General features: G+C 30.6%; 2 protein-coding genes across 2 annotated transcripts; one reads left to right on the forward strand and one right to left on the reverse strand.

Moving 5' to 3' along the window:
* Window positions 1-3,947: 3,947 nt before the first annotated feature.
* On the reverse strand, window positions 3,948-12,354 carry LOC126899975 (serine/threonine-protein kinase 26-like). Its single transcript, XM_050675291.1, has 10 exons — window positions 12,136-12,354; window positions 11,851-12,075; window positions 10,867-11,032; window positions 10,642-10,799; window positions 10,388-10,573; window positions 10,131-10,327; window positions 7,526-7,727; window positions 7,338-7,427; window positions 7,069-7,262; window positions 3,948-4,124 (listed from the first exon to the last, which is right to left on the reverse strand). Exons 1-10 carry the CDS (start codon window positions 12,154-12,156, stop codon window positions 4,109-4,111), a joined length of 1,455 nt encoding a protein of 484 aa, XP_050531248.1. The 5' UTR covers window positions 12,157-12,354; the 3' UTR covers window positions 3,948-4,108.
* Window positions 12,355-12,534: 180 nt separating this feature from the next.
* On the forward strand, window positions 12,535-23,616 carry LOC126899962 (protein diaphanous). The gene is made up of 17 exons (XM_050675266.1): window positions 12,535-12,710; window positions 12,780-12,992; window positions 14,065-14,205; window positions 14,538-14,737; window positions 18,011-18,395; window positions 18,466-18,579; window positions 18,640-18,878; window positions 18,947-19,071; window positions 19,843-19,970; window positions 20,037-20,402; window positions 20,480-20,652; window positions 21,263-21,536; window positions 21,688-21,927; window positions 21,996-22,262; window positions 22,326-22,490; window positions 22,687-23,008; window positions 23,082-23,616. Exons 1-17 carry the CDS (start codon window positions 12,663-12,665, stop codon window positions 23,144-23,146), a joined length of 3,465 nt encoding a protein of 1,154 aa, XP_050531223.1. The 5' UTR covers window positions 12,535-12,662; the 3' UTR covers window positions 23,147-23,616.
* Window positions 23,617-24,045: the final 429 nt, after the last annotated feature.

Raw genomic sequence — 24,045 nt, forward strand, 5'->3', positions numbered from 1 at the left:
TTTCTCTTATTAATTATTAATTCTCCTATATAATTTTTATTTATGGTTTATTACGTAATATATTGTTGGAGATTCGAAAGCATAGATTAAATTGTACTTACCTTATGTCCTGTGTAATGCAATAATATTTCAAGTAATCCAATGTTGATTTTGGTATTAAACGCACTACGTATACGATTTACACTACACGTCATATATTCCATATAATTACTTAAAAGAACGATTCAAGATTTTAAATAATATAATTTAATTACACAAAGTTTACGACTGACCTTACTTGTAAAAGATCCTAAACACTCTATTTATTTTATTATAGATATAATTTTGTAATTTGTCCTTATTTAATTCTGTTATCTTCACAGAATACATTTTTTTTAAGAAAATATATTTTATTAGGAGATCGATACCAATATTTTTTAAATCTTCCTCTGTCCCGGCCAAAACAAGATTCAAAAATATTTATATCTATGTAAACATTTTATCAAGGCGGAATTGTGGTGGCCCAATGTGTCCCGGCGCTAGCGCCTTGAAAGGATGCGGCACAATAATCACCAAGACAAAAATTAAACACTAAAAATATATTTGCAAGTTTCTTTACGCTCTTCGCCAGCGCGATGCTCGTTAAAGTAATGCCATTAAGCTGAATGACTAGCTACCCAATAAGAAAAGCTCACAATAGATTTTTATTATTAAATAAGATTTAAAGTTGGATCAAAATTAATTAAAAAATCGACTAAGTCATAGAGAGTGAAATCTTAAGTAGAGTGTCGTAGATTTTGTGTCTTTTAAAATCGCCGAAAGAACTGGTTTAGACGTGGAAAAATGGATTTTTATAGTCTAAAGGGGATAGTCTAGCGATCCCTACCGTGATCCTGGAAGCTGAGGCTTTGTATTCTAATTGCTTAATTATAATGAGGGCCCTACGTGTAGGCGTCACTTAATAATCTCTACAATAAAAAGATTTTATCCCATAATTAAACGGTTATTTTGTATTTTAAATAAGAGAACCCTGTTTTGTTGATCTTGTATAATCATAATAAGTGACATACATGTACAAATGATAACATCATATAATATGTTAATATAAGTAATAATATAATATTACACGTGTTCATCGATATTGGTCGAGTGATTGCTCTTTTCGTTTTAGTGTCGTCGAACGGTTCCATGAAATGTCAAAAATCCCGATTCTGAGAAAACATTAAGGAGTAAAAATTTATTTAAATATTTTTCCAGTATTATAAATGAATCCACGATGATGAGTAAATCATCTAAAGTTGGTTAGGTTGTTATATAAAATAAAAACCACAGCAAGTGCATTAAATTCTAATTTTATAGATATAAAAAAGTAAAAAGTGAAATTTAATTAAAAAAAAAAAGTATTATTAACTTCGATGCGAAGTTGAGAAGGTATTAATTTTACTGTGCTTTTTTAGCTTCGATGTTAATTTTACCATGATGTGTTATTTTTTATGTCAAAAGATCACAAATCGTATCTAGTTGAAGACATTACCCTTAAAATTTGAAAAATTTTACCTCGTTCCCCGCAAATGGGGGAAATATCCAAAAAAATTACAAATTTAAAAATCGGTAAATTTTGTCATTTTTTTCACTTTTTTTCTTCAACTTCCATAACTTTTTCAAATATTAACAAATCAAAATAATATTTTTTTATATTGAAACCTTATGTAATTTCTTTTCATTTGTTATCATTTTTTTGAAAATCTAACACTTATTCTGCTCACTGGGGGATTTAAAATAGTAACTTTTTTACAAAAAATAACTTTTTCAACTTAATTTTTGAAAATGTTCCGGAAATACTGCGTCCTTTAAACATATATCAAATTAAAGCTTATTTTATGTACTATAAAATGAAAAAAAAAATTTGTCCCGACACCTTATCTACTATTTTTATTTAGAAATTTTATTTTTGTGTCTGTTACCACTTTCTCAGCTCTCACCGAACTGATTTCTCTCAACGATACGTCAAAATATCACAAATCGTATCTAGTCGAAAACATTACCCTCAAAAATTGAAAAAAGTTCCCTTGTATCTTGTAAACTGGTGAATTCCTAAAAAAATTACAAATTTAAAAATCGCTAATTTTCGAAATTTGTTTACTTAATACCGCCATAACTTTTTCAAAAATAACCAAATCAATAAAACATTTTTTTTAGATGCCTGATGTCTTTACCTATCATTTGGTATATATTTTTTATAAATCTGACCTTTTACCTGCCCACAAGGAGGGATTAAAAATGAAAACTTTTTGAATAAATTCCGATGACAATATTTATCATCGGCTAATTTTTGTCGCATCTGCAAAAACTCCTTTTGGGCAGTCACTGAACGATCGGTTATTGACGGGTCTCAAGTTGCAAAATGTTGACATTTTGCTTAGGTTTCGCACTCTGAAGTATGCATTCCTTGCTGACATTTGTAAAATTTACTGTCAGGTTTTAATGTGGCAAGATGATAGACGGTTTAAACATGTAGTGTGGCGGCCCTCTGCAACAGATCCTATACGGGATTATCAATTAAACACGATTATTTACGGGGTAAATTCAGCACAATTTCTTGCGTTACGAGTTCTTCGATAATTGACAGTAAACGACGCCTAGGGCTATCCTGACGTACAGCATGACGCGTCGCATTGCACCTCCGGCTTTACCGCTGGATGGCGACTGCGACACAGCTACCTCTCCTTGTCCGACAGGTCGCGCGACGCCAACCGGTCCGGCGATGCACCAATATATACATATTACTTTCTCAATTTCCTCCCGGGAACTTATGTTTGTTTTTCAAGTACTCCCCACGGACTGAATAATTTTAAAATATACTATCATTAATATCAATCACTGTGCTATTTGTTTATTTATTTGTTCCCAAATAAACCCATCTTAACCGTGACAACATCAAGCAAGCCCTTTGTGACCTCATGTATGTTGATATATGTACCAGCTGCAACACCATTGAATAGAAATTGAGGCTACAGTCGGATCTAATTTCATTCTTTCACGGGGGAGGATTTGCTTTAAAGAAATGGACTAGTAATATACCGGATATACCAAAGGACAACAGAGCAACGGAAAAAATGAGCTTCAATCAACATGATCCGGCTATGGTTAAGATATTGAGTTGGGCCTGGGTCACAGCTACCGATTTATGAGATTCACTATGATATTGAAATAGTAAAAGTACATACCTTGAGAAGTGTCTTGTCCATAATAGTTCGCATCTTCGATCCTTTAGGTTTTTTGGCACCGGGTTTGTGGGAGGTATCGGTGAAATCCACTAAATCTTTATTAGTCCGTACATTAGGAAATGCTGTGTTAACTTACAAGGAAATGAACACTCTAGTAATAAGGATTGAGGCTATATCTTATTCTTGACCACTGACGCCCATGTTTCGAGATCCCATGGATGTACAATGTCTCCCTCCAGGACATAACCCCCCATTAAAATGGAGTATCGGCAGAATTACCAAAATTTATCCGGGTCTAGATAATGTAGTTCGAACTGCAGATGTTTTGACAACCTACGACATTCTCAAGCGACCAGTCATTAAGTTAGTTGCTTTAATCATTGATTAAAATTTTATAACAATAGAATACTATAATACTATAATGAAACTATACTAGTCATCAACAAGGTGACCCTTGGGCTAATACCTATTTGATTTATTTATTTATTTTTATTTTGTACCATTGTAGTGTGTATCCAAATCATCTATGTTAGTTAATTATTTATGTTAAGCTCCATGACTTAGTTCATTCGGCCTTATTTTAGTGCCAATGACCAAGTTTTGAGGAATATTTATAAAATAAAAATATATATTATTATATAAATAAGAATTAATTCTTTAGTAATAATCAGTCGTTTTGTTTTCATTTAACAAGTATACATTATGTCAGTCACAATTTACAAAAAAATTATACTCAAGATATTTCATTAGAGCTTTTTATTATACAAATATATATTCTGAACAAACTCAACAAATACTGCTGCATTTTGTTAAAATTTATGTAACAGTGACTTAATCTAATTTTTTTAATGAAATAAATAATAATAAGTGATAAAATTTAATGTTGTCTATAACTGATGCTCTCAACGTTTGTTGTTGCTGAAAAAAAAAATATACAATTTAAATATTTAAGATAATTACTCAATAATTAATCACATTTTTTAGTAAATTTTCTTTATGATATAGGTTTAATATTTTAAAGGAAGCTCATGTTGTATAGCATAGGAAAACTTATACATATGGCGGAATGAAATGCATACATATTGTCATTTTAACCAAACTACTACACAGTCTATTTACAATCATACGTAGAATTTAATAATAAAAACTTTTTTTATTAAATTTATCTTTTAATGTTCTCTTTGGAAAGCTATGCATGTATTAAAGAAGATAGAAAAATCTACATATATCTGGGTACCTATCGAGATATAGTATGTTCTGATTGAACTATGTATTCCACCTATATAAAACTAATAAAATTTAATAATTAAAAATTTCACCAATATTTAGTTAATATTAACGAATTTTTTAATATAAGTACATAAGTATATAAGAATTTTTTATTTAATGAAATCATGGAAATTCCAGAATTTCAAAGTACTATTGTTTCTAAACCTATCAATTATTAAGTTTTAATGTGATTTGAGAAATATTATGTGCTGTACACATTTTAGAAGTTAGGAGTGTAGTGATGTTCCGTCAAAAAGGCGATGTTTTAAAAAAAGTATAATGACTTATTTAAAAATTTTTTGTGAAAAATCAGACATTGTTTACATATTACTCTACATATTAGGTAATGACTGTTTTTCACAATTTTATGTAAAGGAGGGGTAGTACGCTTAAAAGCCAAGGTATAAAGTGAGAAGTATCTTAAGATAGAATGTTCTAGTATCAAAATAAGACAATGCACATCCATTTTGTTTCGAAAACTTATTTTCCATCAGGAACTCATTTTATTAGACTAAATTGATTTGCAGAAGTACACAAATAAGTTCTTAAATGGTAATGAATGTAAATTATATTGAAAACCTGAATTCTCTATCATAGTTTATTCAACTATTGTTGTCTAACAGTTTTTAGCCTTGAAAAAAAATTGTTTTCCAGTCCCTCTCACTACTACCTAAATTTGACATTAGAAGATTTCTGGCTATTTTCTTTTATCGAAAAACCTACAAAGACTACTCATTATGGCGATTTGAAAAACATCTAGGGGTGATTCCAAAATGACACAAGTGCAGGAACAATGTATTTGATTTGAGGTATGAAGGTATGGTTATTCGAAAATATATTATGTAATTGAATAAAAGTTGTAGTTTAAAATGCTTGTTAATCTGAACAATCACAACTTCTATATAGCAAGAGTTTTCAGAGGAAATTTTATAAAACTATTTGAATATTAAAGATATGTTATTAATGTTTCATAGAGCAATTTTTATTATTTATCAGACTCACTTTCTAAATAAATAAAGAATAACACATTTAAAATTTTTAATATTTTATAAAGTTTTTAGTTAGGAGAAAAAAAAATGGTAAAATTCAGTGGAGTCATGACATAGTTGGGACAAGTATTGATGATATCTGGCAGTGATTAAAGTCACTGTCATAAGAAACGTTTCGATGCAAATCTTTAGGTAGTGTTTAATTCTAAAAAAGTTGTTTCATAATTACAAAAGCAACATTATCTCTTATTTCCTTAAATATAACCTGATTAATAGTTCTTAGATTTAATTTATGAATAATATTTTTTATAGTAATTAAATATAGTATGAAATTAATATTTAATAATTTAATATTGTAATTTTTACAGAGAAATAATAAAAAATTATGATAAAGTAGTGTATTTCGTTACTTCTATGACAACATATTTAAAAAATTAAAAGGCTTTATGAAATACTTTATACAAACTTTTTCATATAAATATAAACATTGGTCTACAAGGAAATTTCATTGAAATCAAATTTATACTTATATAAATCAACTTTTTATAGAGTTGTAGTAACACACAATAATAGAGTTAAAAAAATCCAGCACAGGGAGGTTGTGGCATAGTTGGATCAAGTATAATGATATCTAACAGTGATCAAAATCACTATAAAAAAAAAACCCTTCGATGCAAATCTTTAGATAGTGTTTAATTTTAAAAAATTGGTCGATTATTCCAAAAGCTACATGATTTGCTATTTCCTTATTTATATCCAAATTAAGATAAAGTATATCGAATGAAAAAGGGATTATTAAAAAATATTATTTTTCATAAAAAAGTTGTATTGATCCATACACTTTTCAATAAGTTATAGCTTTTTAAAGTAAAAAATGTAAAATATAAAATCGAGAACATTCACACAAAAATAGCATTCGGTAGCCATTTTCACTGTGAAGACAAAATAAAGTACATTACATTAGCTTTAATTTAAGACATAAATAAAAGTGTAAGACTTTCTGGAACACTTTCAAAAGTTAAATTGAAAAAGATAAATTTTTTGTGAGAAAGTTGTCATTTTAAATCTCCCCCTGTGGGCAGGTAAAGGGTCAGATTTATAAAAAATATAGACCAAATGAAAGGTAAAGACTTCATGCATCTATAAAAAAAGTTATGGCAGTTTTAAGTAAAAAAAATTTCGAAAATTAGCGATTTTTAAATTTGTAATTTTTTTGGAGGTATCCCCTTTTTAGGGGAATGAGGGAAATTTTTTCAATTTTTGAGGGTAATGTCTTCGACTAGATACGATTTGTGATCTTTTGACGTATCGTTGAAAGAAATAGATTTGATAAGAGCTGAGAAAAAGTGGTAACAAATACAAAAAAAAATGCATCTCAGCTTTGCATTGAAGCTAAAAAAAATTACAAAGATTTTAAAATAACATTTTAGAGTAAAGAATAACAAGTTCTTCTCAAAGTATGAATTCAGAATAGATTGAGAACTAAATATTACTTTATTTTAAATAAATTAAACATGATTTATAGCAGAGATTAGGAACCATATTTAAGAGATATCAGGTTTAAAATTATATATATTTTTTTTTAAACATAGAACTATATTTACCGGTTAGCTATTCTTTCAGCAGAAGCTGTTGATGAAATACGTGACATAGTATTAGTAGGCGGTGTTAATGCACGAACCAATTCAGCAATAAATTTGTCAGCGAGACCAGGGCCAGTACGTTCAGCTGTTTCAAATGCTGCTGAGAGTTCTGCTATTACTGATGTGTCTCTCTGTTGATGATACCTTTTTTGTAGCTTTAATAAAATATGTAATGTATAAATTAAAATTATGATAAAATGTGATCATAACAAAATAGTTTTAAACCTTACTTCAGTAATTATAGGTAATATGAGAACTGATAGTGATGGTGGTTGTGGAGGAATTGTAGTTGGTGGACGTGGAGCTGTATGTTTTCCATGCTATAAATAAAATTGTTGAAAAATAAGTGAAAATAAACTATATAAAAAAGATCAATAATTAGTAGTAAGATAATATATTTAGTTATTATGATGCTTACATTGGGATCAATTAGATGGTGTTGGTGCTTACTGGTAGGTGGAGATGGTACATCAATGCTGCCATTTTGTTTTTTTCTACTGTTGTTATTATTACCGCTAGTAGAGGAGACAGTGGTAGATGTAGCAGTAGTAGTCTTTATCAGAGAATTTGGGCCTCGAACAGTCATAATCCATGGTTCATCAAGTCCACCTCCATCATCTCTATATTTTATATTTATAACAATAATAAATTAATAAGAATAGGTTTCAGTATCTAATAAGCCTAATTTAAAAATATTTTGCCATCTCTATGAGAAAACATACATCTAATATTTTTACAATTTTTATTTTTTTTTTATTGAGCAATAAAGCATTATTACATTAAATTACTTCAATTACATTGATTTATAGCCTTTTAAACATTTAAAAATGTTTTTTTTTTGCTATTAGTTTATAATTTATTTACCAGGCGTATAAGCTTAATTCTGCTGTTTGGACAAAAGATAGGTTTTTGATATCTTCTTTTTCGGAAAAGAATCAATCAAGTAGTTTGATCTTAGTGTAGATAGGCTTTACAATCACACATTATGTGAAATGTGTCTTCTTTTTCTACTCCACAATGGTGATTCCAAGACACTCATTGCATAAAGATGTTTAAACAAGTGACCATGTCCTATCAGTAGACAGGTCAAAGTGCATATTTGATGTCTAGTCACACTATTAAAATCACCTAGCAGTAGACAGGGGGTTTTGTTAAACATTGTAGATTGTCTAGGTACTATCGAGTGACCCGGCAATGAGATGGACAAAAAGTGATGTGGCAGGGGAGCCTGCCTCTAAACCAGTGACATTAGTAGCTCCATGCGCACGAGGCCTGACTAAGGCAGCGCAGTTAGCACCGCCAGTAACCTGGTCAGTGGTTGTTAGGCGCAAGACCCCTAACACAGTGGCGGAATCTCGCCTTAACTCCGGCAGAGACTCGCGATAAAGGCAAAGGCTCTTTGAATTGAGGCCGTTATTATTGATCCCCTTTAAGAGGACCAAAAGTACTCGGCTATTATAAAAAGGGTCATGGGAGTCGTTGACCTTCAGGTGCTGGGCGTCGTGGTCTCTGGCACACGGAGAACAAAAACGGGGGCCGTTCTTCTCGAGGTTCGAGGAACGGGCAAACAGGCTGACCTACTACCCTGCAAGATTAGGGAGGCGCTGGACGGCACAGATGTCCATGCCGTTTATACTTTTGGACATGGAGGACGTTGTAGGGGCGTTAACCACTATCCTCTCAAAAGAGGAAGTCACTGCGCCCGCCAGCTTAGTGTTAGTCCGGCTGCACAGCAAGGGTCCGGCAAGGGCAGCTTCGCGTGGTGTGAATTGTCCATTAGGGCCGCGCAACCGCTGGTCGGGTTGACACGACTCTGGGTTAGTTAAAGTACTTATCAAATCCGGGTCCCAAAGGACAAGGGTCCACGTTGCTACAGATGTCTCGAGAGAGGGCACATGCAATTGGCCTGTAGAGGTCCCAACCAGACCGATGCATGCTTCTCATGCAGAGCAGAGGGCCACTGGGCCAGGGACTGCCCCAGGAAGGTGAGAGGGCTAGAGAAGTCTGCCTAAGGTGTTTCCTTTGTGTTCTTGTGAATTTTATGCCAATCCACAGCAAAGTCCTACCTCTACCTCCGTGTGGTACGACCTGGGCAACGGATCCCACTTTGGGATCCGGCTAACAGGAGAGCCACCTCTTGTTGTGACTCAGCTCTTGATTAATTTCGAGCTGAGTCACAATATGGCGGAGTGTGTTTTATCGCGACGTTGGTCGCCGTGAAGCAATATCTCACGGTAGTTCCAGAGCGGCTAACATTATGCTGACCGTAAGAAAAAAATAAGGTTCTATCGAGTACTTCCACATTTTTCTGTATTGTTCTCTGCATCAATTCTTAAGTAGTGTTTTGTTTGCACCTACCTTTCCAAATTTTTTGGATCCATCTGTATATATTACAAATCTTCCTTTCTCAGTCAGGTGATTAATATCCATTCTCTACATTTAATGATTTCAACTTTGTAAGGAATATTAATCTTAATAACCGGTTTGTTATAATCCAAGAGATATTCAAAAATGTCCTAATCTACCTCTTTTAGTATCTTACAGTGTTCTGCTGTATTGCTCTCTATAGTTCAGATACCTAAGTTATGGAATGTTTTATGCTGTGGCTATGGCGTGAGCGTTAATCGCTAGATGCAAATAAGGTTATTTGATAAATGCCTCTAATGCAACTGTTGGTGTAGTTCTTAATGCTCCAGTAATGGCTATGGCAGCCATTTTCTGTATACGACTAAATTTTTTTTCTGGCTGTAATAAGTGCTGTTCTGATTCAATAGACCAGGTTGGTTTAAAGATCACTTATTTTATACAGAGAGAGCAATATCTCTATATTCACATTTACATCTTGAATTAAAATTAAACAATATACTTAAAAAATTTTTTATTTTATATATTAGCACAAGTAATAATTTCATATTATATATCTTGAACTAGATTTTTAAAATTAAATAGTTAATTAAATAAAAATTGTGATATTAAAATTTGAAATAATATTACTAGTAGTTTCTAGAATAAATAACACTCACGCATCAGATCCATCTGATCCTCCTCCTCCACCACCATCTGGACCATCACTGTCGTCATCATCATCACTATCACCACCTCCTCGACCTCCACGCTGTGACTTCCATTTTTTATATCGATCAATTAAATCTACTAAGTACGCACTTTTTTTTGCTTTACGTACAAAAGGAAATTTTAATAACTCTTTGGCAGTTGGTCTCTATGAAATTACAAATAATGATTGTTAAAATTAAGTTTGACAAACAGAAATATGCCTTACATTTTCTGGATCTTTATTTAAACATGCTTCAACAAATTCTTTAAATGCTTTACTATAGTTTCCAGTTAATTGTGGTGGGTTATTTTTAGGAATGAGAAATAGTACACGCATTGGATGTAACTCTGAATTAGGAGGTTCACCTTTAGCTAGCTCAATTGCAGTAATACCCAGTGACCATATATCAGCCTGAAAAGTATGACAAAAAAAAATGTTTTATTTAAAATGAATACATCATAAGTAGAAACAAAAGATACCTTAGAGTCATAAGCAGATTGTTTAATAACTTCTGGTGCCATCCAAAATGGGGTTCCCACAAATGTATTTCGCTTACTTGTAGTATTAGTAAGCTGTCCAGCAACACCAAAATCAGCTAACTTAACATCACCTAGTTCACTAAGTAATACATTAGCAGCTAGAACAAGTATAAATTTTGAATAATTTAATATTTATTAAAAATAATTAATGGTATATAATTATACCTTTAATATCTCTATGTAGCTTGCGTTCACAGTGTAAGTAATCAAGACCTTTGAGTACTTCACGTAATATGATGGCAATGTGTTGTTCCTCAAATCCACCTGCTTTCATAAGATCAAGTGCACTACCCCCACCTAAATACTCCATAATAATCCACAATTTGGTACCCTTTAAAAAAAATTTAACATTAAATAAAATTTTTAACCATTAGATTTATTATTTAAAGCTATCATAGAAGATTTCATGTATATATTTAGGATAAATATTTATTTATAAAATACTTTATAATCATATGTACCGATAAACAAATTTATAAAATACACATTAATTTATAATGTATAATATAATAAAATTATATTCTGTTAAGTTTATGTAAAAATGTGTAGTTATCACCCCAGTTAAAATTTATGATTAAATTAAATATAATACTGAATAAGAAATTCTAATTTTTTTTAGGAATTTTTAATAAATATTTAAAGATATTTAAAAAATTTAATGATTAAATAAAATATCCAAAATACTAATAGGATTAATTTAGTGGGGAATTTGAAAATTAAGCTTTTTTTATCCATTTATTTAATTTTAATCATTAACAGGTTATTACTTGAAATTGTTCAATTCCTTTTCAATTTCATTCTGTAATATATAANACTTGAAATTGTTCAATTCCTTTTCAATTTCATTCTGTAATATATAATTTGGGATAATTAATCTATTAATAAATTCTATAATACTAAATGGCGTTAATGTATTTTAACTTAATATTATTCCAATAAAATTTCAAATATTTAATTATACAAAATAATATTTGTATTTAATTGTATATGAGAGTTAAAATAAAAATCTAGAAGAAAAATTATAAGTCCACATTAGTTAAGGTTTTTATTTTATTAAGGATAAAAGACTTTCAATACAAAAAATGAGTGATAGATAAATAATATTTCTTTCAATATAAATATTACAAAAATTATTTAATTTTTTTGTACTTTTAAGTATGATCCATAATACTTTGTCACATAGGCACTATCACATTGTGACAGAACCATAATTTCTTGTTGGATGTCCTCAATCTCATCTTCAGCTTCTTCTAAATCAATAGTTTTAATGGCAACTACCTGTTGAGTGCGATTGTCAATACCCTTAAATACTTCACCAAATGATCCCTTTCCTATACGTTCCTGTTTGGTGAAAATTAGCTCAGGATCGACTTTCTAAAAATTAAAAGTTAAATATTATATTAATGATTACTTGTTAAACAAAAAAGTTTGTACTTGGTTAAAGGACAACGACATTACGACGGTTTGTAATAATAATATATAAGTCTTAGTAGTAATAATTTTTAATAAGATTATCCGCTGCAGCGGATAGTTGGCTGCTGTAACATAGTTGACAGCAGCAGCAGTTGCAGCAATAATAAAAAACAATAGTAAATTTTATCCAATATTTTTAAAAATGTCGACGACACTATTTAATAATGAAAATGTTGCGATACTAAACAAAATTTCAATCCGTTGTGACGGTGGACGTTGGTGCTTAGTGGTACTAGTGATAGCTGATAGCGTTGGTAGTATGTGTTTACCTTCACTCAAATTTTGCCTCCGTATCAAAGGAACCTTGAGTAATTGCATACGTTTATAGTGATAACGCAACGGCGGCAGGTGGCTGTTCGTGATAAAATTCCCCCGTTGTTTATCATTTAAACATTCTTTATTTTTATAAAGTAAAATATTTGTCTTACGTTTTTTACTTTTAAGAAATCAATGTAATCTATTTAAGTTTTTTCTCTAGCATTTAACACATGTCACACGGTAACAAACATGGTTATGGCAGTGGCGGTGGTGGTTTTGTAAGAATATTTAATATATTATTACTATATTCATCCATAGTTTATACTTATAGTTGATTGATTTTTTAGCTCGACACCCTATTCGGGCGTCCTAAAAAACCATCACATACCTCTAGTGGAGGTGGCCATGATACATATGTACGTAGTGGTACACTTGGCTCCACTATTAGATCTATATCAGATAATGATCATCAATATGAAACTACAGGGGATGAAGATGTATATGTTGATGTTGAGCACTTGGATACTGATACACTCAATGATAAATTCGAGGAGATGCTGGTGAGATATTTTAAATTATTGTTTCACTTATAATATGCTTAAAGTTGATTGACAATGTTATTCATATTAATATTGTATAAAATAGAAATACACTTTAAATTTTTTGGCATGGGGAAAATACTAAAAAGTAATGCAGTTGCTGTGTACATTAGTCTAATCACCCCTGTATTATTATACCTTTTTTTTAAATATAAACAAAGTAGTATATTAGAAAAAACTCTTGATTAATCTGATCCTGTATTTATAAATGTATCTACGACTATAAGATGAACGAACATTTAAAACTAAAAATATTATGACTAGGAGCTAACTAGTAGGATAGTCTTATATCTAGATATTTTATGCTTGAATCTTTTAAAATACTACAAAAATGTTTTTCAGGGTATAAAATGAGCCCATAAAGACTTGTTTTCATTAGCCTTCAGGTGTCAGTGTGCACATAGTTGTGAAATTTAATTCAGAAGTCTGATGAAATTAATAAATTTATGTTTTAACAAATATTTGTTGTACCTTTTTTTTAATAAAATATCAATTGGAAGTTATTTTTAGGCATAACTTTTTTAAATTGTAAAATTACATTTTTATTGGTATAATACATTGGTCAATGTGGCTCAAAATAAGTGGAGAGATGTCCTCTATTTTTTATTACTCCATTATTATATTTAAGTACTAACTAAATGTTAAATAACATACAATAATGTTGGTCAATTTTAGTTATCGTAATTTTAAGAAAATATTATAAGTACTTAAAACAAATTTTTAATCCTACTATAATTATAGTACATTTACCACTGGTAAAAAATTTTATTATGCCATTTTCACCATTGAATAATTATGAATTACTTAAATTTATGACTGCCAAGTATTTTAAATTAAAAATATTATACAGTTATTTTTATCAATAATAATTGTATTTAATGAATTAATAATATTATTTAATGTGTGTTATGCTGCCCTTTTGGATCAACTAGTAAGTATACTGAATAGTACAATTCACTTGATGTAAAAACAAAAGTAAAATCAATTTGAAGTTGAGGTACCATCAATTTATTTAACTTTTATTGAAATTCAGGATGATATGAATCTTACTGAGGAAAAAAAAGAGCCTTTGCGACAACAATCTACTGCTAATAAACAAAAAATGTTATCCCTACATCTTTTAGGAGGTGGACCTGGAGGAGGTACTGCTAGTGGTGGTATTGCTCAATCAAGTGTAAGTATTGAACTTTATTAAACATTTAATTTTTACTTAATTTTATTTATAAAATCAACGATAATTCATATGAGTAGAGTATAATGAACTAATAATAATATAACAACCAGTAAATACTGGTTGTATTTGAAGTTAAACTGTGATTACTTCTGTTAACTTACATACGTACAGGTGATGGCTATAGAGTTTTATTGGTTATTATATTATATTTCTTAAATATGAAAGAAATTGAAAACTTATTGACTCTTAGGTGATAGAATTTGGTTCTATGAATTTATGATATATACAATAACATATTTTATATTTTAATAGTTATCATTGAACATTTTCAGGATGGTAAAAAAAATAAACTGGATAAACCAGCTGAATATATTCAATATTTGGCACAGCCTGATTTAAGTGCAAATAAAACTTACACGTGTGTTGTGTCATTGCGTATTGCTCTGACAAACCATCCATTAAGTTGGGTGAATGAGTTTGGTTCTGATGGGCTCAGGCAATTGTTGGCTGTTCTCAATGAATGTTACCGAAAGTGAGCATTATTGTTTTCTCTAAAATATAAGTAGGCACAGCGTCAAAAGTATTTCACTAAGGGGGCGAGAAGGGCAAGCACTTTTTTTAAGATTGTCCTTCAAGTACAATAATTTTACTTTTGTTTGTAAAAACAATTTTAATGATGAATTAAATAATAAATATAAAATACAAATTATATATGTATAAGTAACATTATATAATTAATAATATAGCCATATGAAAATATTCATCCAAAAAATAAAAAATTTTCTATTTTGAATTTTCTCTCTCCTATCATAGACACATACACTTAATTTTGGAAATAAAAAAAATTAAACTGAGTACTATAGAATTTTTAAAAGGATATACTGGTTGAATTACTGGGTAGACCTTTCTCATTATCTGAAAAATCTACAGTTTAGATTAGGGTCGAAACAAAGCACTGAAAGGGCTATAAATGACCTTCAGAATTGCTTTGTTTCAGCATACAAGAAAAACTGCTCTTTAATATAAAGGAAGGTATAAGACAGGGTAGCTTAGTAGAATGATGATAACCTGTCAAAATAAAAAAAGAGTTCTAGCAAACAAATCAATGAAATCAGATTTGGAACAACGTTGGAAATCCTAAAGAAAGGGCTAGAAAAGTTTTGTGGGTAATTATAACAACTACCCAGAGCTACTAGACTTTTACGTTCACATATAAAAGGACCAAACAAAACTGTCAAAGCAATATAATTAAATTAGAAACCATGCTTAATAATCACTTCATTTTGGTACAGTTCAATGAAACCAAGATAATTAAATATTAAACAAGGATACCACAAAGAGGGGTTCTTTCTTCCTTGAGTGTTCAAAAAACGAGAATTTTTAAATTTCATGAGTTTGGAGAGTCCTATTATCAAATTTTTTTTTATATATATATATATATAGTTGATATACATGTTCCTAAAGTATGATAAAATTTTCAGTTGGATTCATTTTTTACTTTGTCAATGACAGCCACTAAGGTTTAACCTATTTTTATGAGCTGGGCGATTTTTGTTTCTTAAAAAAAGTGGATCAAAGGATTTGTATTAAATTTTGCTTAAAAAATGAAATAAATTGTAGCAAAGTATGTGAAATGTTAACAAAGGCCTATGGTGAGTCTGCCATGAGTAAAACAAGGGTTTACGAGTGGTATAAGCGTTATGAACTATTGCTGAATAAGAAAAAAATGACTGGATTTGTGGCAAAACAATTCGTGGCTTTTGCACCAAAATAATGCACCTGCTCACACTTCATTGTTTGTTCATGAATTTTTGGCCAAAAACAATGCCCCAGCTTCTGTATTCGCCTGACAGCTCAGTGTGACTTTCTATTTCCAAAAATAAAGAAAACCTTAAACGGCTGATGTTTTACAAGTATAGATGACATTAAAAGCACATTGTTGAATGAGCTGAAGGCTATCCCAAAGATTGAGTTTGAGAAGTGTTTTGAGGATTGGAAGAAGCGTTAGCTCAAGTGCAAAATATCTATTAGGGACTTTTTTGAAGACGACAATAGTAATGTAGATGAATAAATAAATATTTTTTTCTTTTAAATGAAAATTCCCATTATTTTCTGAACACACCTGAAATAAATAAAATAAAGAGTTAAAAATATATTGTTATACATAAGTCTATACAGATCACTTAGCTATAGTAGTAGTAGGTAAATTTCTAGACACAATTATAGACTTAGCACAACAAAGACTAAATACTCTATACATAGAATGTAGTAAGTATATCCTAGCTGTTAATCCAAACAAAGCAGAAGACCATATACTTTACTTTTACCTATATAACTTTACTAGGAGAAGAACAGAACTGGGTCCCTTTAGATTAAATAGATAAGAAATTGGCGTTAAGTCAGGGAGAAATACTTAGGTATTATTCTAGACAATAAGCTAAGATAGAGATTACATATTGAGCAAATGACAAAAAAACAATACCTACTTTGTGGACATACAGCAACTAGAACTCTTGGAAAAACCTGGGGTCTTAAATCAAGAGTTATATATTTACTATACACTTCAGTGATTAAACCGATAATTTTGTATAGTACATTGGTCTGGTGGACCAGATCAACACTTATTACAGCCTAGAAAGAACTTGATGCATACAGAAACTGGCTGCCATAGCCTTTACTGAAGCAATAAGAACTACACCAACAATTGCATTTGAGGTACTAATTGTAATTGTACCTTTACACCTAGAGGTTAAAGTACTTGCCAAAACTATAGTATAAAGACTTCACAACTTAAGTATTTGGGTTATAAGATAGTGATACAGTAGAACATGGTAAAATAGTAAAAGAGATATACCAAAGTGTAATGAGATATCCCTCTAATTGTATCAAACCTATTCTGCAANTTGTGGACATACAGCAACTAGAACTCTTGGAAAAACCTGGGGTCTTAAATCAAGAGTTATATATTTACTATACACTTCAGTGATTAAACCGATAATTTTGTATAGTACATTGGTCTGGTGGACCAGATCAACACTTATTACAGCCTAGAAAGAACTTGATGCATACAGAAACTGGCTGCCATAGCCTTTACTGAAGCAATAAGAACTACACCAACAATTGCATTTGAGGTACTAATTGTAATTGTACCTTTACACCTAGAGGTTAAAGCACTTGCCAAAACTATAGTATAAAGACTTCACAACTTAAGTATTTGGGTTATAAGATAGTGATACCGTAGAACATGGTAAAATAGTAAAAGAGATATACCAAAGTGTAATGAGATATCCCTCTAATTGTATCAAACCTATTCTGCAAAATAATGTCTCCTATATAGATGTAATGAATAGAATAAAATTGATGGGATATAAATCACCTAACTAGAAAAGGAGTTTTGTAATCTATACAACAATGTAATACCCTCTAATAGCTTATACATACTATAGCGTATATAAGCTATTTAAGGTTTTTATTTTCTGTATAAAATCTTAATTTTTCATGAGTAGTAGTAAGTATATTTACTCTAATTATTACTCAAGAAAATAAAATTACATTTGACCTTTACTTTTCCCTTTATTAATCTGTATATATATTTTCGAATTTTTGTATATTTTTTAATATATAAAAATATTTCTTTAATTTATCCCTTGCCCTCCTTACGCACTTGGCTTATTTTATATATCATTGGGCTTGGTAATAGGAACATTTTTTTGGGACTAACTTAATTTTTAATTTTTTGGTACATAACATGTTATTAATTTTAAGTCTTCAAATGCTGTATTAAATAGCTTTTAATGATGTTTAGTGATAGGGGCAAGGGAAATGTTCAACAACAGCAGTTTGCACGTATTCAGTATGAATGCATTCGTTGTTTGAAAGTAATCATGAACAACACTGTAGGTTTGAAGCAAATGTTTGGGCACTGTGAAGCTCTCACTGTTGTAGCACGTTCATTAGATGCTCGTAAACCAGCTGTTATGTTAGAGGCATGCAAAGTTTTGGCTGCTGTTAGTTTAGTACCCCCAGATGGACATGAACGAGCACTTGAGGCTATTACTATGAGTCAAGAAATTAGTGGTGGTGGCGGTGATTCAGCAACTGATAACAGCTGTTGTTATTGTGGAGGTGCTCGAGCTAACCGTTTCCGTCCAATAGTACAAGGACTTCGTTCAGGCAATGAAGCTCTTAAAGTACATTTTTATTTTTTTTATTGTTTTTAATGACTAATTAAATTATTATAAATAATTTTTTTTTTCATAGGTAGCATGCTTGCAATTTATTAATGCCATTGTTAGTACACCAGATGATCTACATCATAGATGTGCTCTGCGGAATGAAATTGTTGGAGCAGCTGGCATGTGTGATGCACTTGATGTAAGCTGTAGATATCTAGGAGCAAATAGTTATTTAAAATTTATTTAATAACTTTTATAGGCTTTAGAAAAAGAAGCTAAAGGTGAAGATCTGGACAGGCAATTAAACATTTTTAATTCACATAAAGATGATGACCATGAGGCTCTAGCACAGAGATTTAATGGTGCTAGTGCTGATTATGATGATCCTTCAGATTGTTTTGAAGTACTACGAAATGCAGTTGCAGACACCCCTGCTGAACCACTTCTTCTTAGTATTTTGCAGCATATGTTGTTTATTCGTGATGATCCAGTTGTAAGGTATGAATTTAAAAATTCTCAGCTCAGTAAATCAGTTACTTCTAATGTGGTATTATTAATATTTTTAGACCTGCGTATTACCGACTTATTGAAGAGTGTGTTTCCCAAGTTGTTATGCACCGTAATGATCCTGACTTCCGAAGTGGACGGCGGTTTCATCTAGATGTACAACCTCTTATTGATACTCTAGTTGGTATGTGTTGAGTATAGACTGTTCTTTTTGTTGATTTATTTAAATAAATACCTTTTGATTTAAGACTGAAAACCTTAAAAACAAAATTAATGGCAATATAAAATTTATATTGCAATTATTCAACTCTTATATTTGATATAAGAAGTTGAATATAAAATATAAATAAATAAGCATTAGAGTGGATAAACCATTTGGTAGGTAGCCTATAATCAAAATTTAGGAATTATATTTACATGACATTCTATTAATGAGATTATTGTAGCCATAATATTTTCCATGAGATGTAATATGCAATTATATGCAGAATCTAATTGGTAAAATAAATTGTATCAATGAATTCTCTACAATTTTTATAAGGATTTGGTTGAAAAATTATTTATAAAATTATTGGGAATGTCAAATTTGATTATTTTATAATAAACACAAATTATAAGAATCTTTTTTAAACTTGCTCTAATATTTAAGTTTTACGAGCATGAAATGGGCTCCAAACTATTTAACTAATATTCTAGTATTGAACAAACTGAGGCACAATATTAAGGTTTTATGCAAAATTCATTTCTAAAATCTTTAGAGGATCTAATGATAAAATCTAAATTTCCAAGTTCTTTGTACAAATGTTATTATGGTAATAATATGATGTAGTCATGTACAGAATTAATTTATACTAATATCTGGCCAGGAAATTTATAAATACTTATATAACACTCTGAAAGTTTCTTTTTCCTTTTTCAAAATCAAATAGTATAATAAGTAAATTTATATTTATAGAGAGATCACGTGTTGATGAAAATAGGCGAGTAGAAGAACTTCGAGCAAAGTTGGAAGAAGCTGTTGCAACACGTCAAGAGGCGGAAGCTCGATTAGAAACTGTTTTAGCAGAACTCAAAAAACAAGATGTATTTTTTCATTTATATTTACCATTTTTCCAATTATTCATCTAAAAATTCTTTTTAATATTTTAGAATGATGGTAGCATTAAAACTTCATCAGTAATTGCCGCACAACAACAGAGATTGTTGGCGGCAGGAGGACCTCCACCTCCACCACCACCTCCACCACCTCCAATACCTGGTGGTGGAGCAGGACCACCACTTCCTCCACCTATGCCTGGTATGAATGTCCCTCCTCCACCACCTCCAATGCCTGGGACTGGTGGTGGTCCTCCCCCACCTCCACCCCTACCTGGTATGAGCGGACCGCCTCCTCCGCCACCACCTGGTGGTTTACCAGCTTTTGGAGCAATTCAAACAGCAACACTTCCACCTGGTTTGAAACCTAAGAAACGATGGAATGTAGATGGCCCAATAAAAAGAGCAAATTGGAAAACTGTTAGTATAAAATCAGAGTAGCTTAAGAATTATTTTCATGAATAATTTTTTTTTTTTCATAAATCAATTTTTTATAGGTAACTCCTACTAAACTAAGTGCTGGTTCATTTTGGACAGGAGTGCACGAAGATGAACTTGCTACAACTGAATTATTACAAGGTTTACAAGAAAGGTTTTCATCCAAACCTCCCTCATCTACAGGTACAGGAGCCACACTTCGTAATAATGGGGGAGAAGATCTCACAGAGAGGTAAAAAAATTTTCTTACTTTTTAATACTATTATTTTATTATTCTTATTCATAGTAAAGTTTCAATTATAGAGATCTTTATCTATGAATATTATTTTAAGAATGGAATTAAGTGTTTACAAGTGATTAAGTATGTTCATTTGATTGAAAGTGGTTATAATTATCGAGTTAGGGTTAACATTCAGTGGTAGTTTGTTGTGAAATACATTATTTGTGATTTATTCTGATACTAATAGACAGCATCACTATACTAATTAGAGACAATATTGAGTGAGAGAAAAACAAAGTTTGGACAGTATCTCTCTCCCTCTTATTAACCATTTTGTTTTCTGAATTTTCAGTTTAACACTGACTATTAGCTTATGAGATTCAGTGTGTATTATGCTTTATAACTTAACACAATTTTTGAAAGTTAGATTGTCTTCAAATAAAATTGGATCATTTTTTTTTTTTTTTAATAATTTGTAGTTTAGAATTCAAATTTTATGTTATATTATCCTAGACTTTTACTGTATTATTATTATGTAATAATAATAATAAATATTATTCTAGGTATTATTGTAGAATATGCATATTTTCTGCAATTATGGCTAATTTTAATATTATTCTAGAGGAACTAGAAACACTGCGAGATTGCCTAGGGTTCTTGATCAAAAAGCAGCTCAAAATCTATCTATTTTGTTGGGATCACTCAAGCATATGACCTATATAGATGTCAAACGAGCAGTATTTCGTTGTGATGGTGCTGTGCTAACAGCTAATGTGCTCGATCAGCTTGTGGCTTATCTACCACCACCAGACCAAATGAAACGTTTACGTGAACTTCTAGCCAGTGGAATGTGTCGTTATGATGAACTTGTTGAAGCTGAACAATTTGCTGTTACAGTAAGCTAGAGAAAATTAAATAAAAAAAAAAATGTCTAATATTATTCTTATTTAAGCCATTTACAATGAATTTTATTAATCTATATTTTTTATATTCCCAAAAGATTAAAAGATTAACCAGCAAAATTATTTTTTATTAAATTTTTAATAGATTGGCGAAGTAAAAAGATTGACACCTAGGTTACGCTCATTAGCATATAAACATCAACACCGAGATTTAGTAGAAGATGTAAAACCTGCAGTAGTGGCTGGCACAGCTGCTTGTGAGGAAGTACGATCAGCAAAACGGTTTGGTAAATTACTTGAGTTAGTATTGCTCATGGGTAATTACATGAATTCAGGAAGCCGAAATGGACAAGCATATGGTTTTGACATATCTTTTTTGCCCAAGGTAAAATAGGGTACTAGGTCGTTATTATTTATGTTTTACTACTATTTAATTATTTATTTTCATAATAGCTAACATCTATTAAAGATGTAGAAAATCGAGCTACTCTAGTGCATTATCTAGCTGATGTTGTGGAGCGTGAGCATCCTGATTGGTTAGCTTTTGGTGATGAGTTGACTCATTGTGATCGAGCAGCCCGTGTTAGTGTGGATGCAGTCAGAAAACAATTGCGAGCAATGGATGCTGGCGTTCGTAATGTTGAAGCAGATTTAGCAGCTTCTGCTAAGACACCTCCTTCTGATCATGACGAAGAGGATTTATTTGTTCAAGTTATGACTGTTGGTATCATATCATTATTACTATTTATTTTGCTTCTATGAAACAATGGTTATTTTTTGTAGCCATTTGCACGAGAAGCTAAAGCTGATGCAGAACTTCTCAGAAATATGTGTAATCGTATGCAGTCTGTTTACAACAAACTAGCAGAGTATCTTACATTTGATCCACAATCATACCCACCTGATGAACTCTTTGCTGACTTGAAAACATTCAAAGATGCATTTTATGTATGTTATAATGTTTGAATTTATATTTTAAATAATTGTGAAAATTATATGGATCATGTTTTTTTTTTAAATATTAGCATTTCCAAGGTGTTATATTTATTTTTTAATTAAAAACAATTTTGGCTACATAATTTAATAATTTCAAGAGAAAATATAATTTTAAAAATATGTATCTATATCAAGTACTGTTTTATAGGAGGCCCTTAAAGATAATCAAAAAAGACGAGATGCTGAGCAAAGAGCACGTAGAGCTAGAGATGCTCGTGAGGCTGCAGATCGTGAACGTAGAGATCGTGCAGCTGCTAGGCAGAGAAATGCAGCCATGGCTGCAAATGGGGGTGCAGGTTCACGGGCTGGAGTGCTTGTAGTTGACATGGATAAACCTCAAGAAGGAGTTATGGATAGCTTATTTGAAGCTCTCCAATCAGGGTCAGCATTTGCAAATAGCCGTGATCAACAGAGACGTCGCCGGAGAGGAGATGCATCCTCTAACTCTCGAGAAGGGAGCAAAAGCCAAGGTTTGTAAAATAAATCATTAAATTTGAAACAATTAAAACATTTTATAAATTAAATAAAAAAATGATTTTGCAGCTGGTAGAAGAACATATGCTGCAATGTATGATAGAGATCTACCTACACCAACAGCAATCAAATGACAAATGTCCTCTATATTAGTGCTATACTTCTTGTTTATTTTTCAAAGTAACAACAAAATCAATAAAATGTATCTTTAGCCATGTTTAACTACATCATTGGCTTTTATTTTTGTTTTATTATACTTGAAAACAAAAGTATTGAGAAAAGTATTTCTGGGGAAACCGTTATGATTATCTTATTATTCTTAGACTGGAAATCAGTTTGTTTTGTCTAACAGTTTTTCGTCAACTTACTACTGTTGTCACGAAGTTTAACTGGTAATCAAGTTGAACATTTGTATGAGAATATGTCAAAAGATAATACTTCAATGAACTAATGTCCATCAGTTAAAGTTTTAATTGGTTGTGCTGATAGAATTTGCTAACTATTATTAACTATATTAATTATTATTATTATTATTGACTATTGTATTTATATACCACTTATTATTATATTTACATATGTATAAATATATATGTTTATGTTATTATGTTAGACATCTTTGTCATATAGTCTACAGTTTTCCTTTTTTGAAGACAAATTTCTCGAGATAAAAAGATTATTTAAATTAAAATAAAAAACTACAATTTTATTTTCACAACCATATAATCATAATAGAAACAAAGTCGATATTAGAGATTAAAAGAAGAGAGGTTTGAATGTAACCAATTTTTAGTGATAAATTTTCTGTCTAGAAAACTTTTTGTGGACAAAAAATAAAAAGTCATTGGAATACTGTTTTTATTTTTACTATTTGTATCCAAAAAACCAATTACTCTTTTTATTAATAATAAAATTCATGAAATCATAGGCATATTTTGGCTGAGATCTTAAATTTGAAATTAGGAACTTTTTTTGTCTAAAAAAAGAAACTAAAATTAATTGACCATTTACTATATTTTTTTCAAAAGCCAACTAC

The sequence above is a fragment of the Daktulosphaira vitifoliae genome, unplaced genomic scaffold (genome assembly GCF_025091365.1).
Source record: "Daktulosphaira vitifoliae isolate Bord-2020 unplaced genomic scaffold, ASM2509136v1 Scaffold_2, whole genome shotgun sequence".
NCBI classification, from domain to species: Eukaryota; Metazoa; Arthropoda; class Insecta; order Hemiptera; family Phylloxeridae; genus Daktulosphaira; species Daktulosphaira vitifoliae.

Bases quoted from the DNA above. Each gene is read 5' to 3' on its own strand.
- LOC126899975 (XM_050675291.1), bottom strand. From the start codon at position 12,156: ATGTCGTTGTCCTTTAACCAA. The intron at 10,574-10,641 runs GTATCTTTTGTT...CATACTTTTCAG, and splicing joins AATCTGCTTATGACTCTAAG to GCTGATATATGGTCACTGGG. The intron at 7,728-10,130 runs GTGAGTGTTATT...TATAAAATATAG, and splicing joins GGATCAGATGGATCTGATGC to AGATGATGGAGGTGGACTTG.
- LOC126899962 (XM_050675266.1), top strand. From the start codon at position 12,663: ATGTCACACGGTAACAAACATGGTTATGGCAGTGGCGGTGGTGGTTTT. The intron at 19,971-20,036 runs GTATTTTTTCAT...TTAATATTTTAG, and splicing joins CAGAACTCAAAAAACAAGAT to AATGATGGTAGCATTAAAAC. The intron at 20,403-20,479 runs GTTAGTATAAAA...AATTTTTTATAG, and splicing joins AAAGAGCAAATTGGAAAACT to GTAACTCCTACTAAACTAAG.